An 18541-nucleotide genomic window follows, 5' to 3' on the forward strand; every position below is an offset into this window, starting at 1 on the left:
AGTGCAAGGTCCCAGTCTGATGGGACCAAAGGAGATATTTTAAGGCACACAGTAATTTCTTCCCCTGAAAAGGAGAGGGAAGTGGGTCAGCAAATCCTTTCGGATTTTTGCTTTTCACCATTTGCACTGAAGTACTTTTTGTTGCTGGGAAGACAAACACCAGTTCTCAGTGGGAGGTGAGGATGAGATGAAGGCTTCCCGGACTCCTCCTCCCAAACCTCATTTTCCCTTCTGGAGCTGCCATCCCAGGCACTGCCCCCAGGCTGCACCTTCCCAGCCAGGTGACCCCAGCCCCTTTGTCAGTGAGTGCTGGGAGCCCATTCCCATCAGAATCAGCTCCAGTGGTTTCTGCTCCTCAGCTGGCTCCTGGCCAGGCCCAGCTCCGGGTGCCTGCAGCATTTCCAGCTGAGTGCTCATCATGTTCCATTTTCTCTATTGATTGTTGGTACTAGAAAACCTGCGAGGAGCAGGCCTGGCTCTGCAGGCGGGGGCAGAGCAGCTTTTTCCCAAGCATTGCCAGCACTTGAGAGAAAGCCAGCAGCCCTCGAAGCTCAGGGGGAAGAGGGAGCTTTGTCTTGCCTTAGATGTGCCACTCAACCAGGGGCACTCACACCCCACACAAATATTATCCCCACTCCCAGCAGGAGAGGCAAGAGCTCCTTCATTTTAATAATTTGTTTGATTTTTGTCCAAGAAGCGCTCCTTGCCTGTGTTCTCTCTCCCTCTCTATGCATATTTTTAAGGCAGCCTTTTACTTCCCCTCAGCAGGAGATCAGGAATTTTTTGTGGGTGAATTGCATTCGTGGATAATGCGAGGCTGTAATCACACACCTCAAAGAGCCCTTAACTATCTTCCCTCGGTTTTGGAGGCAGTGCAAATTACACTGGAGTGCTGAATTAGCCAGTCGAGCTGCAGTGTGTTTAAACACTTGGACAAGGCTCTGGCTGAGCTCCACTGGCTTCAGCTGAGGCATGTAAAGCTGTGCCAGCTGAACACCGAGTCTGAGAAATCACCCGTGTTTGAGGGAGTAGAGCTGCATCCCAAAGGATTCTGTAAGAACTCACAGCTGCTGAGTGGTGACACTGGGCCGGAAAGTTAGGAGGAGGTTTCCTCAATTTTATCTTCTTGCTGTTTGGAATTGGAATAATAATGAGCTGCACAGGAAGAAGCCTTATTTGCTTTTCATGTCTCAGTTTAAACATACTACACTATGTTTATATTGTATTACATCAATGCAAACATATCCTGTAGTCAAGCAGTTGAAAACACCTTCCAAAATATTTAGAAGCCAAGTATAAACATGGGAATGAAACGCTTTAACAATATTAGCTAGGAAGCTGGCAAATATGGAGCTAGCAACTATCCTTAGGGAGTGTGAGAGACCCTGTGTAGCTGACAATAAATCCTCGTGGCACGGGATGGTGATTGTGTCATTGCCTGTCATTTGTCAGGTCTGATTCGCCTGCAGGAGCTCATCAAAGCCCCTTCCAGATACAACATCAAAATCAAAATCCGCCAGCTGCCCTCTGGGAACAAGGATGCGCGGCCTCTGCTGAAGGAGATGAAGAAGGGCAAGGAGTTCTATGTGATATTCGACTGCTCGCACGAGACGGCGGCAGAAATCCTCAAGCAGGTACGGGGCACGGGGAGGCCGAGCGCCCCAAAATCTGCCAGCCCCTCTGATCCCGCCTCCTCCAAAACCAAAGGCACCCCAAGGGGCACAGGGGGCCTGTGGGTGCAGGGACAGAAATCACAACAAAAGGTGCACTGACACCCCAGAGAGCCCCACGTGTGCCCACAGGAGCAAACAGCTTTTCTTTCTGACGTGCCATGTCCTGCCTGGCTGGGGACATCACTCCATGTGTTTCAGCTTGTCCTGCTTTAATCAACAGGTTTTTTTTCTTTCCCATCAAAAAGAGAGGCAGAATCAGAAGGAAAATCTATCCTCTAAACTGATGGGAGAGGTGGTTGTGTGAGGGCTGGCCCAGCCTGAGTGTGAGATTTGGGCAGCCACAGCAGGCAAGGACAAACACAGCCTGACATTAACGGGCTGGGATGTTCCCAGGGGCACACAGGGAGTGGTGGGAATTGCAATTTACTGCTGCCACTTGCTGTACATTCCTCGACAATCCAAGTCTCAAGCACAGTTTGGTGACCTGCAAGAACCACCCCCATACATTTTGAGGGCAGCTCCCTTCTTGCTGCACCTCTAGGGATGAGTTGTTATTTCTCCTGCCAGGCAATCTGATGGGATACCCTGATCCCAGAAGAACATCAGACTAACTGCCCATAAAGGTCCCTTTCTGTTCCCATCCCAGAGTGTTTTACTGCAATACTGAAGTTCTGCAGAGCAGCTTTTTGTGCCCAAGTTGGTAAGGCAAGTTACTGCATTTGTGTGTGGAGCCTAGAATGTTCCTCCCCAGGCTGGAGGAACTTGAATCCTAGATGAGCTGCAGCACACAATCCCTGTGAGCCTTAGGGTGAGATTTCCTGCTCCCAGGAATGCTGTCCTGCAGTAAATGTTAGGATTTCCTCAGTGTGACTGGTTTGAGGTGCAGGGGTGGGGAGGGCACTGCAGCAGCACTGTGTGGGCAGGGGGAGTGGGCTGCCTCCCCACTCTGCTCCCTGCAGGGCTGCCCAAAAGCATTCCCAAAAGGAGATTTGTGGGGGAAGAGTTAAGTTGACAACACAGATTTTGAAGGACCAGCAAGATGAAGGTGCAGATGTCTGGCACCCTGCAGGAGGCACAAAGCTTCCAATATGCCAAGCTGAGTATGGAAAAAAACCCCAAAAAGCAAACCTGGGTGTCAAAAGAAGAGGAGGGAGTGCTGAAAGATGCACTAAAGCAGGGCAAAGCCGCAGAAAAGTTTGTGTGGGATATGGATCAGCTAGACAAGTGACAGGTTGCAGATACAGATAATGCTCTCCAGTGCCTGAAGAACTGGGGGAAGGAGGGGGGATGAAGTGTGGGAGAAAACAGGCAAATTGAGAGAGGTACACCTGTGGGTCAGCGCTGTGGGAGAGGGAGCCACATAAATATAGGCTAGAAGGAAAGGGGAGATGGCTTTTCTGTGGGCTAGCTCTGTGGCTGAGCGTGGATGCTGGCAGCAGTAACTCAGGGGCTGAGCTGCTCCCTGCCAGAGGCAGCTGTGAAACGTGGAGGTGTGCAGGGCTCTCAGTTCCTGAGGCTCTCCTCTGATGGCAGGTTACAGGAAGAGCCCCGCTCATCTCCCCATCCCTGCACTCACAGACCCCTCTGTCAGTGTACCCTGGATGGGAGCAAGACATCAAACCCTGGAGAAATCACTTCAGGGGAACTCTGTGATGTCAGTAGAGAATATTTCTGACTTTGCAAACAATCCAGTAGCTATCACAGGAAAAACAGGTGGTGTTGTTAAATTATATAAGATTTCTAACAGGAGCAGGAGTCAGGGTCACCTGAAGCTGTCCCCAGAGCAGCTCCTTGTGGTCTGTTCTCTGTATTTAGGTAAGGCAGTAGGTGTTTAGTAGCCCATGGGGCAGGGAGGGGACACTGCTTGTTTCCCAGGGAGGGAGGTGCCCAGAGGCTCCTTTGGGAGCAGAAGGATCAGCCCAGAACTCTGCTGGAGCTGTGCTGGCAGCGTGTGCCCCAGGGACCTCCTCACTCCCCTCCTCCAGCCTCTGCTTTACAAAACACCACAAAAGACAGATTTCTGCTCTAATTTCTGCTTATTTATGGCTTCCACTAAACCCCATCAAGCCACGCTTGTTGTGTGCACAACAAGAGCAGGTGGATCAATAACCTGATTCAGCCCAAGTACAGAGCCTGCACTCAGCTGAACAAGCTGTTCCCCTTCTCTCTGACAAGCTCAGGGAGCCCGGATTCCCTCAGCCCCTGCCCAGCCCCACCAGGCCTGGCCTCCCTTGCTGATTATGGCATTCCCCTGGAATACTGGGTGGGCAGAGGGTCTGTGCTCTGTCTGCATTGGACAAGCACTCCCCGAGCAAATTAAATGTGGCTCTTGCCAATTGCAATCTGTTTTATGCACAAAGCCTGCAATTTACCCTGTACACTATTCATGATATTGCCTTTTGTGAGAGGAACTTGGCTGAAGAAGTTGAGTTGTTGTGCTTAACCCGCAGTTTGTGCCAACACACCAGGACCAATAATCTGAGCACAGATTTTACTGCTAGACAAACTCACCTCTCAGAAAGTACATCCCTGCTAACCTTAAATTACCTACTCCTTTCTTCTCACCCCCAAAATACATTTGAGGAAGTGTACTGTATATTTAATCAGGTTTAAGGCTCTCACAGAGCATCCTGTAAAGAGGATGTGACAGACAACGAAAAGAATCATTAATTCAGTTCCTCCAGAAGGCAGAAAAACCAGGTGTCACCGTGGAGTACATTCCTGGTACAGTAATAGAGGTGGGAATAGAAAACTTCAGCTCCTGCTCCTTCCAGGAACCTGGCAGGTAGGCTGGAGCCCACTCCCTGCTAAGAAAAGGCTGGATTAGCTCTATTCCCACTTCCACAGAAACACCAGTGGCACATCCCCTCTCTGTGGGTGAGAAGCAGGGATGGACTGGCCTTAGGAAACAGAGGGGTAATTAATTGGAAAATGAAATGCATTTAATGGTCATGAAATGAAATGACAGCTCGAGTGAGGGAAATGCAGAGTGCAAGCAAGCACAGGACTTGGTGCAGTTCCCACTAATGCACTTGCCCATCATTCCAGTTCCAGCCCGCCTCGAAGGCAGACTGACAATGGATCTAAATGAGGCAGGGCGTTTTTTACAAGATGAACAAATGCAAGTTAGAGCTGGGATGTGATTCAAGCCAAGAACAGGGCACCCAAAAGAGATTTTCAGACATAAGAGAGTATTTTTATCCAGTCTCTGTCAGCTCGCCATATATAATTTGACCACTGCTATTTTCTTGGATTCACTTCGTGGTTCATGACCTGCAGCTGAAAGTGCACAGCTGCAAAGGACAAGGCCCAGGCTCCTGATCTGGAAGGGATAATTAGAGATGGAAGTGTCTTTATCTCCCATTGTCCAAGCATATCTGAGTTTGGCTGAGGAACAAATGTTGTACAGGGAAGGCTGGGCAGGAGATGTACAAGGAGAATATCTGAGGCTGATTTCCCTAGTTTACATTCATCTGAGTTCCACTGTAACTAAAAGCTATTATTATTTAAATAGAACATTTGTATCAGGTGCATAATTATTTACATAATGACATGCAAAGTTATTTAAATAGCGATGAGCAATGAAACCTCATCCCAGTTTCCTGTGGGCAGGCACACAGACAGAGGTGCTGCCTTCCCCTGTCTCTCAGGCCAGCTGCCCTGTGGGAGGCTTTGCCAGGTGCCTCAGGGGTGTCCCAGCCTGAAATCCACCCCAGCTCCGAGCAGGCTTTCACTGTCCTGCTCCTGGGAGCTGCTGTGAGCTGCTGGGATCTGCTGTGCTGCAAACACTCAGCAGGAGAGCCCTGGGCACCCCTGTTTGCACCGGCAGGAGCACCCAGGCAATGGAGGCTTGCGAGTTACTGATGCTCTGGGATGTCCAGCATGATTCTCAGCATTCCTCTTGCTTTTGCTTTGACTTGATTCCATCTCCTGTTTCCCTGCATCAGAGCGTTAAATCGTCCTTTGGTGTGAATTTTGCTTAGCAGCCATATTACCCTTAAACATGAATTATTATTGCAAAATCTGTCTGATCCTGGAATAAAAAGCTCCTATTTAGTATCTAATGCACATGTCAAAGTGCTAAATAGCTTTTAGCTAATTCTCATCCTCAATGACTGAGAGAGGGGAGGACAACCAGTTGAGGCTGTTCTCCTCAGGGGCTTTGTTTCTGTTTGTCCTGGGGTTTGGAGGCTTTCCTTGCTTGTTTGGGCATTTTTTCTGCCTTGTTTTGGGTTGGTTGTGCTTTAAAGAACAAACCCGTAGCATGCCTTCTGCAAGACTTCCCACTGGGCTCTTTGAGTGCAGTTCCAGCTCAGAGGAGATCTGCATCATAAAAATCCCATAAATTTGGCACCTCCTTTGCAAAGCCACAGAAATCCAGTGGCTCCAGGGAGGGGGACAGAGTCCAGCCAGGTCAGCTGGGAAGCACAGCACACAAAAGTTCCCCTGGATGCAGCTCTGCACTGTTATCTGTGCATAAGCAGGGCAGGAGCAGCCGCCTCCAGCTTCTTCTACAGGTAATAAAGGAGCTCCAAGAAACAGAATAGAAGAGGATTAATAAAATCAGAAATAAAAAAGGCAATTTTGATGTGTAAATCCAGTGGAGCATTTCAGTGAAATAGTTGCCTTCTGGCTTGACTTTTAGTGGCTGGAAATGGATCAGTTGTTTGCGATTAACACTGAGCTGGTTTTATTATCTGCTCCAGCTCAGAAAGTTCACGGTTTTCTTTCTCCCTTCCTTTTTCTTTCCTTTTTTTTTTTTTTTCTAATCTGAGGAATTGCTGTAGACAATCCCTCTATTTCCCCCTGCCTTTCAAACAGCTCTTCAGGCACTCCAAAACTGTCCTAAAAGGGTATTAGTGACAGATCCTTGCATTGCTGTGATCAGGACTGAGCAGGAATTAACCTTGGTCTGTGTTACTGTCGTGGCCATGAATTCCTCAGCACTTTCCCAGTTTATAATTCCTCCTCACAAGATGCCAGAGAGGGCAGAATTCTCCCAGACAAGTAGAGGAAGGCTTCAGGGATGTTGTTTCTTCCAAAGTTTCTCCCATCCCAGCTGTTTTGTCACCCTCCTGCTGACCCACATTCCCTATTGGAACAACAGGCGCTTAGAGAAACTTTCTTCTTTCTGTTTTCCTGCTTTACTCCTGAGCCCTCAGCAGTGTCCTGTTCTCACCTGGCAGCAGAATACAAAAACCTGCCCCTAAGCACTTCTCCTACCAACCGTGTTGTCAGCTAATAAATTCATTTTTAGCACTCCCAGACTGCAGACTAAAGGATTTTTAAAATCAGCATCTCGTTATGTCTAGTAATTTTTCTTGTCCTGGAAGTTTTGCTCTCTTTAATCTCTTTCCTGAGCAGAGGTGATAAAAACATCATTTAAATACAACAGGATATTTTTGGCTCCTAAAGTAAAATGTGGGGTTTATTGCAATCAAGCTCTCATGACCTGCAATGTGTTTAACCCTTGCTTTTAAAGGCACTGCAGTACACTGGGAGCTTTCAGAGTAAAGTACCTTCACCTTTCCATCTCCTCCACAGATCCTCTCCATGGGAATGATGACAGAATACTACCACTACTTTTTCACAACCTTGGTAAGGAACACTATAAACATCTGGGGCGGGGGGGAAATTCCTCGGTTTCAGAAAAGACAGCTAAATTCTCCCCTTTTTTAGGAGATCTTTGTTGGCATTAGTCAAGGAAAGCCCTGGAGAATGGGTGCTAACACTCCTTAGGAGTATCAGGACCCACAATTTCTTAAGAAAGCTGTTTGGCCCCATTTCTGGGACTGGCCAACACTTCAATGCAGTGAAAATTAATTGCAGTATGCTGATTAACAGGAAACCATCAGTACAGATGGACTGCAGTGAACAAAATAAAGAGTGAATGGCTTTGCGCTGTGGGCACTGCTGGTTCATCACTGTTTAATTGTTTCATTTACTTACAAAACCACAGAACCACAAACGGATAAAGCACTGAGGAAATTTTGTAACAGAAGTTTTCTTTGATGGCAGGAACACAGCTTGGGAGGGTCCTGCATGGTTCAGCCACCCCAGCTGCCCTGTAAATGCCGTGTGGAGCACATGGAGCCTGTCCATGCCACAGCCTGGCAGAGGTGCCTGGAGAGGCACAGCAGGAGAAATTGGGATTCACAAGCAGCCAAAGCACAGCCCTCACCGTGTCTCTCGGAATTTTCCTCCCCTCAGCTTAGAAAGCAGCTTGACAGTGGCCAGCCAATTCCTCATGTCGGCCTGTCAGAGCTGCAGCACTGCTATAAATTCACATGTGCAGGTTGCTTGCAAAGCAGTTCTGCAGTGGGGAATTGATCTTTTCTCTCCCAACAGCAGCTGTGTGGTGTCACCCACCTCACTGACACAGCTTTGGCTCAGTCAGGTTTCACACGGGAGCCAGGGCGGGCACAGGGGGAAAGCTCCACAATTTCCTTTAGAAATGGTTCTGTTTGTGTTGCTGCTGGCGCTTTAGGACCTGTTTGCCCTGGACCTGGAGCCCTACAGGTACAGCGGGGTGAACATGACGGGCTTTCGGCTGCTCAACATCGACAACCCGCACGTGTCGGCCGTGGTGGACAAGTGGTCCATGGAGAGGCTGCAGGCACCACCCAAGCCTGACTCGGGGCTGCGCGATGGCACCATGACTGTGAGTGAGCCAGGGGGCACGGGGACAGCGAGGGAGCAGCCAGGGGGGCACGGGGACAGGGAGGGAGCAGCAACACTCTGAGAAGTGGCACCAATCACCAGTCAGTGAGCACCAATGCTGCCAGGGGTGTCACTGTGGCAGTAAGTGAGCAGCCAGACTGCCAGGGTGGCACTAAGTGAGCACCAATGCTGCCAGGGGTGGCCCAGGGACAATGCCCCAGCACGGTGCCATTGTTCATCTCAGCCCTGTGCAAACTGAAATGCTGCCTGCCCCACTTCTCCCATCGCCTTCTGCACTGTGCAGCAGGAAACGCAGCAGAAAATGGGACTTCCCCAGCAGGTGCAGGATTTGTGACCTGCAGGGGCAGATCCCACACTGTGGGAAGGGAGTGGCATTTTGAAATGGGTGAAGTGCCCTTTCTCCTCATTTCCATCACTACAGAAGCTCTGGCTTTTGAGAGGTAATTTAAAGATAGATGAGAGGTATCATCAAGGCAGGGAATCAGGATTCCTCCCAGCACTCCCCCAAGGAGGAAAGGAAAGAATAGGAACAATTACAGAGACTGCATGACTCCATTCAGTTTGGCAGGGTGAAGGGTTGCCATCTCTTTGCAGGATGAAATAATGTGTCTCATGGACTGAGTGGAGATCCAAGCGATAAGAAATAGACTTTATTGCAGATGATTGCAGGGAAAATTTGGAAATGTCTTAACATCCTGAGGAGAAATGCATTAAGTGTGCTGTCCCTGGCATTGCACACACTGGTGCTGCTTTGGGCTGGGTCACCATGCTCACTCATACCCAAAGCAGTGAGAAAGCTGTCCCTGGGAATTCCTGATGGGAATCCACACAGAAATCCCCCAAATACAGCACTGGGAAAAGCCAAGTTCTCAGCACTCTTCTGCTCTCCTTGCCATCCCTGACTCTCGTGCTCTCCTTTGCATCTTCATATCTCAGTGTCCTTGATGCCCGGGCAGAGCACTGAGGGGAGCCTCTCCCTCCTTGCTGGGATCATTTCAGTATTCCCAGCAGGTTCCATTATTGCCCAGGTTGATGGAGAGCTGCACCACTGCTGCATTTCATTTGGCAATAAGGCTGTGACAGGCGGCAGAGTGCACGGAGATCAGGACTGTACATCCTGTTATTAACTCAGGATTTATCCCTCCTAGTTCATGCTCTGCTGTTTGCCCTGAAAGCAGCTTGTGGGAAGTCAGCAGGGCACAAGCAAGACAGCTCTGAGTTCACGTCCTGCTGGATGCCCAAGCTGCACCCAGAGGCACAGCTGGTCTAATGAGATCTCTGCCTTTCTTTGCAGTGGCTTAAGCAGCACACAGAAATGAGAAAAACAAGTTCCAGGACTGGCTCTGCCATAAAAGCACACAAGTCAGGGTGAGGTGTCTGGGAAATGAGGTGACCTGTTGCACCCCACAGCCCTAAACAGAGCCACGGTGAGGGGAGAAGTGACAAGCCAAGGGAGGTGGCACAGCTCCCCACTGCCACACGAAGCAGGGCCCAGTGACAAGTGGCACAAGGACAGGGCTGAGCAGCCAGGCCTGGCAGTGCTGCAGCCACCGTGGGCTCAGGGCAAAGCATCAGCACTGCCAGACAGAGCAGAGCAAGCACAGAGGAGCTGTCTCACCGAGCATCTCCTCCCAGGCTCTCTGGGACACAGGCAGAGCCAGTAAAATCCAGCCCTGACGCCCAGTCCAGTGTAAAACTGAGCTCTGCTGACATTGATAGGAATATTTCCATTGGTTTTGTGGGATTTGGGGTCAGCCCTTGATGCCCTGAGTGTGCTTGGAACAACTGTCTGCTGTGAGACACTTCACAGTGAGAGCAGCTGGCATTGTCTCCTCCTGCTTGACTCATCACTCACAATGTTTTCTCTTCTCACCATTTGCTCCCATTGTGGAGCATTATTTTGGGCAGATTCTGACAAGCACATCAAGACCAATTCCTCTTCTGCTCTATCTTAAGATTAGTCCTTAAATTCAGATACACTTGAGCAAAACCCTCCAATACTGGGACCACTGATGCTGTTGTAATTTAGTCAAGTAAATGGAACAAACAAAGAAGCAAATGTGTTAATTTCCCTGAGGAATTGCATGGAAAAGAAACAGAAAACTGATCAGCTCTGTAGTTCCTATAAAGGAGTCAGTTTCTCATCTGCAGAATTGCTGCCTTTTTCCTTCAGGCCCCAGTTTAATTATTCATTAGGTTTACCTGGAAGGTAATTTGTGCAGCATCATTAGGGAGACACAGCCATTCCCACCTCACTGTGGGAGCACTGAAGCCCAGTGCAGGTGGAGGTGAGACTTTTCTGAGGTGGCAAAGTGGGACAGAGTGTGTGATGTCACTTTGAGGCCGTGCCATTAAACCCACAAACCCTCTCTCAAAAGAAACACACACTGGGGCACAAAGAGCACCCAGTAATTGTGGTATCTGAATATATGGGGTAATATTCCAGGACCCAAGGCTGTAGTGGGAAGTTAGATGTGTGAGTCCAAGTTAATCCTCCCAAAACCACACCTCCAAAGGACATTTCCCCTCTCTCTAGGGCACCATTGCACACATTTGTGCCAAAGGGCAGGATCCTGGAGGGCAGCAGATACCTGGGCAGTGGGATGTGTTCCAGGTGATCAGTGGGATTGGTTTCCCTGGAAAGCAGGGCCAGCCTGTCCTGTTGGGAAGACAAGTGCCATGAGAAGAGTGGCTCATACACCTGGCACTTCTTAGAGCCCCTCTCCAGCCTGCCTGGGACCCCGGACCTCCCTCTCGCTGTAGCTCCCCGGCGTGGTTTCCCTCCAGTGTGAAAACACTCCAAAATAACGCGGAGAACTGGATTGGGGTGCTCCTCAGGGCTCCAAGGCGAGCCCAGGAGAGGTTTTCCCTGCGAGGAGCCTCGGGCAGGGCTGGCAGCAATGGGGAAAGGCAGTGCCTCACTCGGGGCTGTGTTTGGGCACAGCAATGGGCAGTACCTCACTCAGGGCTGTGTTTGGGCACAGGGTAGGCAGTGCCTCACTCGAGCTGTGTGTAGCAGTGCCTCACTCGGGCTGTGTGTGGGCACAGCAGCGGGCAGTGCCTCACTCGGGGCTGTGTTTGGGCAGTACCTCACTCGGGGCTGTGTTTGGGCACAGCAGTGGGCAGTGCCTCACTCGGGGCTGTGTTTGGGCACAGCAGCGGGCAGTGCCTCACTCAGAGCTGTGTGTAGGCAGTGCCTCACTCGGGGCTGTGTTTGGGCACAGCAGCGGGCAGTGCCTCACTCAGGGCTGTGTTTGGGCACAGCAGCGGGCAGTGCCTCACTCGGGGCTGTGTTTGGGCACAGCAGCAGTCAGTACCTCACTCAGGGCTGTGTTTGGGCACAGCAGCGGGCAGTGCCTCACTCGGGGCTGTGTTTGGGCACAGCAGTGGGCAGTGCCTCACTCAGGGCTGTGTTTGGGCACAGCAGCGGGCAGTGCCTCACTCAGGGCTGTGTGTAGGCAGTGCCTCACTCAGGGCTGTGTTTGGGCACAGCAGCGGGCAGTGCCTCACTCGGGGCTGTGTTTGGGCAGTGCCTCACTCAGGGCTGTGTTTGGGCACAGCAGCGGGCAGTGCCTCACTCAGAGCGTGTTTGGGCACAGCAGCGGCAGTACCTCACTCAGTGGCAGTGTTGGCACAGCAGCGGGCAGTGCCTCGCTCAGAGCTGTGTGTAGGCAGTGCCTCACTCAGGGCTGTGTGTAGGCAGCACCTCACTCAGGGCTGTGTTTGGGCACAGCAGCGGGCATGCTCACTCGGGCTGTTTTGGGCACAGCATGGCAGTGCCTCACTCGGGCTTGTTGGCACAGCAGCGGCAGTGCTCACTCGGGCTGTGTTGGGCAGTACTCACTCGGCTGTGTTTGGCAGACGGAGGCTGCGCTGATGTACGACGCCGTGTACATGGTGGCCGTGGCCTCGCAGCGAGCGGCCCAGATCACCGTCAGCTCCCTGCAGTGCCACCGCCACAAGCCCTGGCGCTTCGGGCCCCGCTTCATGAACCTCATCAAAGAGGCAAGTGCAGAGCCCTCCCTCCCTTCCTTCCTTCACTTAATGTCTGTTGTGGATGTTGTCGATGATTTCTACAAATGTGAGGTAAGCACAACAGTGGAACGAAAAGTGAGTCTGTAGCTCTGTCCTTGCTTCGCTGTGCAATTCCAATTGTATTGCAGATTGTTTGATCAGGGATCAATATCCAGAAAACATTGCAGCCAGTATTTCTAAAGAGGGAAATTGCTTCCTGAACCATGACTGAGCTTGATCCAGAGATGTCTTAAAAATGCTCACTTTAGTTGAAATGCCTTCACTCTTTCAAAAGTCCCGGTTTTGTTTTGATTTTCAAATGGAAATCTTTCCTTTAGGGAGGTGTGGAAATGAAAATTGGAAATCAGGTGGAGCATCCCAGATATGTTTTACCTTTTCCTCACCTCAGTCCCTGCGTTTGAAGAATAATTATAATGGAATTGAAAGATAACAAAAGACTTTGTCTCAGTGAATGCCCCTGCAGTGATGGCCTCCTTATTTTGGGGGATGCTGAGTATAAAGCTAAGGGGTCCTGAAGCCTAAACCAGAACACTTTGCCCAAGAGTAGCAGATGTACCCCAGCAGATCAATTCAAAGCCTGAACAGTGACACAACTCTCATTTATCATGGACAAGCAGCTCCTCTTGCATTGAGTGAGATATGGGAGCTAATTACTGATGGCCTTGCAAATAGAGTCTCTCTCATGGTCAGTAAAACACTGATTTAAACACTCTGAGAGTCTTATCTTCCTTATGTAGCCAAAAAAGGTGGTTGTTAAAAGCAGAGGATAATGTTTAACAAGAGCATATTGAGTTTCCTGTAAAGCCTAAAACATGAGTTGGAAACAAATAGCAAATACATTTGGACCCCCAATCATGTTAGGGTCTGGTTTGTTCAGCAGGGATAGAGGAAAACTTTATAATTAGGAATCAGTGAATAGGTATGGAGAAAACAAAGTCAAGGAGGCAGAGCGATAGCTGGGCCCACATAGGCAGAATTTAATTGTCCTGGGTTTTGATGTGGTGCTGACATTCTGTGAAGGCATTTTGCAGACTGATCTAAAGACAAATATTCAGTACTCCAGACTAAATAGACCAGTTTCAGACAAAGAATTTGCCTGCAGTGATTCCTGCAGATGCTGGAGTTAACAAGTGCTTCAGTGGCTCCCTGGTGAGTTTTTGCATTTTATTTTGGTGCTGGAAAGAACTGAGGTCACCTCATTTGCTTTGTGGGCCAGCTCTATGAAATGTCTGAGACCAAGGCTCTGCAGCAGCCCATTAAGGAGTTTTTAATGAGAAGTAAATCCTTGTCAGAAGCTGTGTCTCTCAGTGACCCAGTGCCATTCACAGCTGAGGGATGTTCCAATCTTGGAGCCTTCTGGAGGCATTTGCAGGGAGTGCCCCTTGCCCTGCTCAGAGGGAAGAGGAGATGTTCTCTGTCTGCAGACAACAGAAAGGATGATCCTGCCTTTTCTGAAGGAAAAATGGGGGTAAACATGAAATATGTTTATAATTGAATGATCCAGTTCTGCTCATGTCCCCTCTAAAGCACAAGATAAGGCCCCAGATTATGATTGTTTTTCAATTATCATCAAAACCAGTGGGAGCTTCCCTTGTTCAAACCCAGCCACAATGAAAGGAACAACTGTAGAGAGAAGGATGGAGATGCAGGTTGGATTCTGAGGGACTGTTAAATGGCCTCAGGCAGAATCACAGAGAAAGATCTCAGAGACTGAAAGAGATCTGAAGAGATTTCAGCTCCTGCTGAGTTTCTGAGGAGATCCATGCCAAGCACTGAGACCAGGAGGGAGAGCCATCCATCTGCATTCAGTACTGGAAGGAGAGGGGACTGGAGGCTTCTCATTACAGTAAAAGTAGAAATTTAAATTATGACAGAAGGGAAAGCAATCCATCTGCAGAGGGATCCATCAGTTTGTTGTGTTTCTGACTGGCAGCAGCTCCAAACACAAGAGCACAAAGAATCTCATAAGAACAGAACATTTCTGTTGTTTAATGGTCTTTGATTACTCCCAGAGTCAGCATGTCAGAGTGCTTTCCTGGGAGTGTTTTCCTGCAGAGTGGAATAAATAAAAAGGAGAGAGCAGTACAAGAGCCTGATGCCACAAGAGCCAGGAAATCTCCCCTGCTCTCTGAGACAGGGGCTGTGGGGCAGCACTGAAATCTTTGTGCAATGACTGGGAAAAGATGACAACATCTTGCTCCAAACCATGAAATAAAATCTCTTCTGCTGCATCTTTTTTATTGCATTTTAGCCCTGAGCAGTGACAGGGTCTGGGGGTGCTGGCTGGATTTCTTCTCTGGGCTCTGGTGCTACAATATTCAGCTACATCAAATTGAAACAGCTGTTTACTTTGGTTCGGCTTCTCTCACCAGATAATTTAATAGTAACACTTGATTCACTCTCACTAAAACAATCTTTTTTCTTTGTTTCATTTCTCATAAACTTTACTGCTAGTCCATGAAGTGCATTTCTGCTCTGAGCCTATTAGTGGCTGCTGCTTTGACCTGAAACCTCTTAATGAGGAGAGCAAACAAAACAACTGCCTGACCTGCATCCCATGGTGCTTTATTAGGAAATAAAGCTCAGCTTCCCGAGAAGACAATGAGGCTGAGGGCAATGTCAATATGCATTCTTACTCTGAAATCAAATTTCAAGTGGAAAAACACTTATTTATGGAATTATCTATGCCCAGATTGCAAAGTAATTGCAGGATTGCATGCTGGGAATAAATACATATTGAATTGATGAAAATTGATAAAAAATTATCTGCCAGGGTACTGGCACTGTGATATCCAAAATCAAAACAAGCTGTTTGACAAAAAGATTGCATATATTTTCTTCCATTCTGTTTTCAGCTCATTAAATGTTTCCTGGGCAATAGATTTGTTTATAAAAAGCAAGCTAGAATCATTATAAAGTGACTTTATCTGAATGCATGGAGGATGTTTTGATATTTGCTACACAGAACATTTTTTCAGGACATGTTTAATATATCCAGGCTTACTCAAACACAATTCACAATTTTCCCTGTTCACAGTCCACTATAATCCCATCCCTCTGGCCGTGGAAAATGCCCCTTTCTGCCTCTCACTGCATCTCCATTCCAGTGCTGCTCAGGGAAGGGCCAGGACTTTTCCTGGACCTCTTCCAAGAAAAGAGGCTGTGGAGCATCATAATTCTCAGTTTATCTCCACAGATAAAGCCCTGTGCTGGCGAGTGCTGAAATTCTCTTTATTCCATCAGTTATGCCAGATTTGGAGCAGGATAATGGCCAAGCCATATCCTAACTCACTGAATTCCATAATCCTGGGGGATCTCTGGTAATAAGAGGATTAATTGTGGGGGCTGACAAGTTGATGTGTGGCTCATCACACACGATTTCCACTCCAAGAAGAAGCAATATCACTGTCACTCCAATCTGGCAGCTCTCTCTGCAGTTCCAATAAAGCAGGGGCTTTCTCTTCCCAAAGGAAAGAAAACCAAAGGAAAATTAAACTGGTCTTGGTCAGTAGCATTTTGGTTATTATTTATTGATTTATTATTTATTATTATAGAGGTATTGTTATTTATGGCCTTGGGAGGTTTTGTTACATAAGAGAAACCTGAGGTGTTGTGAGCATTGTAGGTTTAAGTGTTCCTAAGTTTTTGAATTCTTCATTCAAGTGTCAGGTACCATCAAAGCCCTCATCAGAAATTGGGAATATTGGTTCCTTCACCCCTGTGATTAATTAGCAATGTACATTAAATCAATAACTGATGTTCATTTTGCCTAGGAACTTCTGATAATAAAGAGATTATAACCTCAAGAATTAAATATATATGCCATGGGTCAAAATAACCCCAGGACAAAACAGAGCAGGCAGGAGAATATTCTTATCTCCAACTAGACTTCACTCCAGCTTGTGAGTGTACTCCTCTCTCAAGGAACAGTCCAGTGAGTGATTTCTGACCAAACTCCCATTAAAGCCAGGGAAAAACCCAGCTGATTGCTTGCCTTTAGGGGAAAGTTTCCAAATATTCAAGTTACACTTAGACAGCAAGAGAAGGGAAAAAGAGAGAGCCAATAAAAAATACAGGTGTGTTCTACAAAATAAATAACTGATCTGGTCTGTTAGGGGAATTTCTCGAGTCAGTTTGGACACCTCTCCCAGGGATGCACAGGGTGGGATGGTTTGGTGTCTGTGCAGGGCAGGGGCTGGGCTGGGTGATCCCTGGGGGTCCCTTCCCCCTCAGGACATTCCATGAGTCTCTGATAGGTCTGGAAGGAGCTGAACTGATCAATTCTGGGATGGAACTGTTGATTGGCTCTGGCTGGAATGGGGGCTGCTGCATCGATCCAAGATGGTGAAGAGGAAATTGATACAGACCTGTGATGGGTGGGAATTGATAAAACTCCTCTGGAGTGTTTGACCTTGGAGGCTGAGTCAGCTCTGTTCTCCTGATGTTGTAATTTCCCATCAAGCTATTGATAGGGATTGTAACTGGAATATTTAACCCCAGAGCTCAGCTTGTGCTTTCCCCACAATGCTCATCCTTTCCAGCAGTGGAAGCAGGGGGTTCCACAGTGAAAACAGGGGGTTCCACAGCTCTCAGTAGGCTGCTTGGTGTATTTTGGCCATGGAGGTGCCTGCCAGCTCTGAAGCTGTGTCTGTAACCTGTCTGTCCGCTCCCTTCTCGAGGCTCAGTAAGAAGGGGTCTGAGCAGCTGCTGACAGTGATGCTCTTTGATCAATTACCTGATCAGGCTCCAATTCAGCTTTTATTATGTCCTGTAACACTCAATGTGTCACCAGAAACATAAAATGGGCTATAAATCCTGCGTGTGAAAGCATGAAATCCCATCCCTGTGATACACACAGATGCAGCTCCTGGCTTTTCAGGAAGTTCTGCTCCATTTCAGTTTGTTAATTAGCAAGAACTCTGCATATGATGCTTTCTCTGTTTTGGTTTAGAAGCAATAAAATAAAATTCAGAAATTAAATTCAGAATTCAGATGGTATCTGAAGCGTGTTCCTCACCATTAGGATTTTAAAATCCCATCATCATTTACCATTTCTGAGAAACACTCCCTGAACCTCCTGAGAAACTGATCTCCAAAGAGCAGATTTTATAAAATGTTGCAACTTTATGAAAAAGAGATGGGGGCACATCAGAGGAATAAAAAGACAGGCTGGAAAAAGGGATGTTAGAGATTGAAATTCATCCATATGTGTCCATATTCATCCATATGCTATCTATCTTGATTATATCATTATCATTAATAAGTAATAAATAACCCTGCAAGTGTTTCACTGTTTACAGCAGAGACTTGTGTATGCTCCCAAGTCATTAAGATGGAAAATCTCACAGCAAATTTGTTGCACTGATGCTTTTCCATTCTTATGTTGCTTAAGTGTGTATCCAAGTGTGTATTTTGTTTCCACAAATTCCACATGCACCAGATTTGCCTGAGGCATGTGGTGAGAACTCCCCAGCATCCAAGATTAAATCCTGCAGATTCAGGGCTGGAATTCAGATTAAGCAGAGACGGGGGACACCAGTCTGTAAGTGCGATTTTTAATGCAGCTTTACTTCTGTCCTCTGTCTCCAATAAATTAAATGAGGCAAGGAACGATGTGTGGTGGAAAAGCTTGTAATTTAAAATTATATGGCTGACACACACGAAGGAGCAATGCCATCATTTATCGTCAGCTCTCCTTGTATCTCTGACAAATTTAATCTAATGGGGGGCCTCCCAAAAATAGATTATCAAGATTGGCTGCACTTTTAAACCCATCACTTTGTTTTATGGATAAGCACCAGCTCTGGGGACAGAATGGGCTGGGAGGGAGGGAAGGAGATCTCATTTCAAACAGGCTTGGTGGGAGGCTCGCAGGACCAGGAGACTGAAACTGTAGTGAGTTCCTGTGCAGTGCACAACTGCCCTGGCTTTGGGCAATATGATTCTCCCTTTCTCTTTGGTCAGTCTGCATTTTTTTCTCAGTACCACACATATGTAAATCAATCTATGTAAACTCTCACAGACTTGTGCCTGGTTGCAAAATGCAGAACATATCAGAAAGAAACTAAACAACAAAAAAAAGGGTTTTGTCAGAGTAGCAAAGCCATATATGCTTGAAAGCCCCCAGATGTGGAAGTGATCCGACGCCGTGG

At 47.9% G+C, this 18541-nt stretch overlaps 1 protein-coding gene across 5 annotated transcripts in view; it reads left to right on the plus strand.

The window, feature by feature from the left end:
- The window catches only part of GRIK1 (glutamate ionotropic receptor kainate type subunit 1), a 97610-nt gene that overhangs the window by 49325 nt on the left and 29744 nt on the right, over positions 1–18541 (plus strand). For all 5 annotated transcript variants that reach the window (XM_064729023.1, XM_064729002.1, XM_064728992.1 and 2 more), the window contains exons 4-7: positions 1453–1634; positions 7218–7271; positions 8161–8334; positions 12216–12359. In XM_064729023.1, coding sequence (XP_064585093.1) covers positions 1453–1634; positions 7218–7271; positions 8161–8334; positions 12216–12359 — 554 coding nt within the window. The remainder of the gene's footprint in view (positions 1–1452; positions 1635–7217; positions 7272–8160; positions 8335–12215; positions 12360–18541) is intronic.

The sequence above is a fragment of the Zonotrichia leucophrys genome, chromosome 1 (genome assembly GCF_028769735.1).
Source record: "Zonotrichia leucophrys gambelii isolate GWCS_2022_RI chromosome 1, RI_Zleu_2.0, whole genome shotgun sequence".
In the NCBI taxonomy this organism is placed as follows: Eukaryota; Metazoa; Chordata; class Aves; order Passeriformes; family Passerellidae; genus Zonotrichia; species Zonotrichia leucophrys.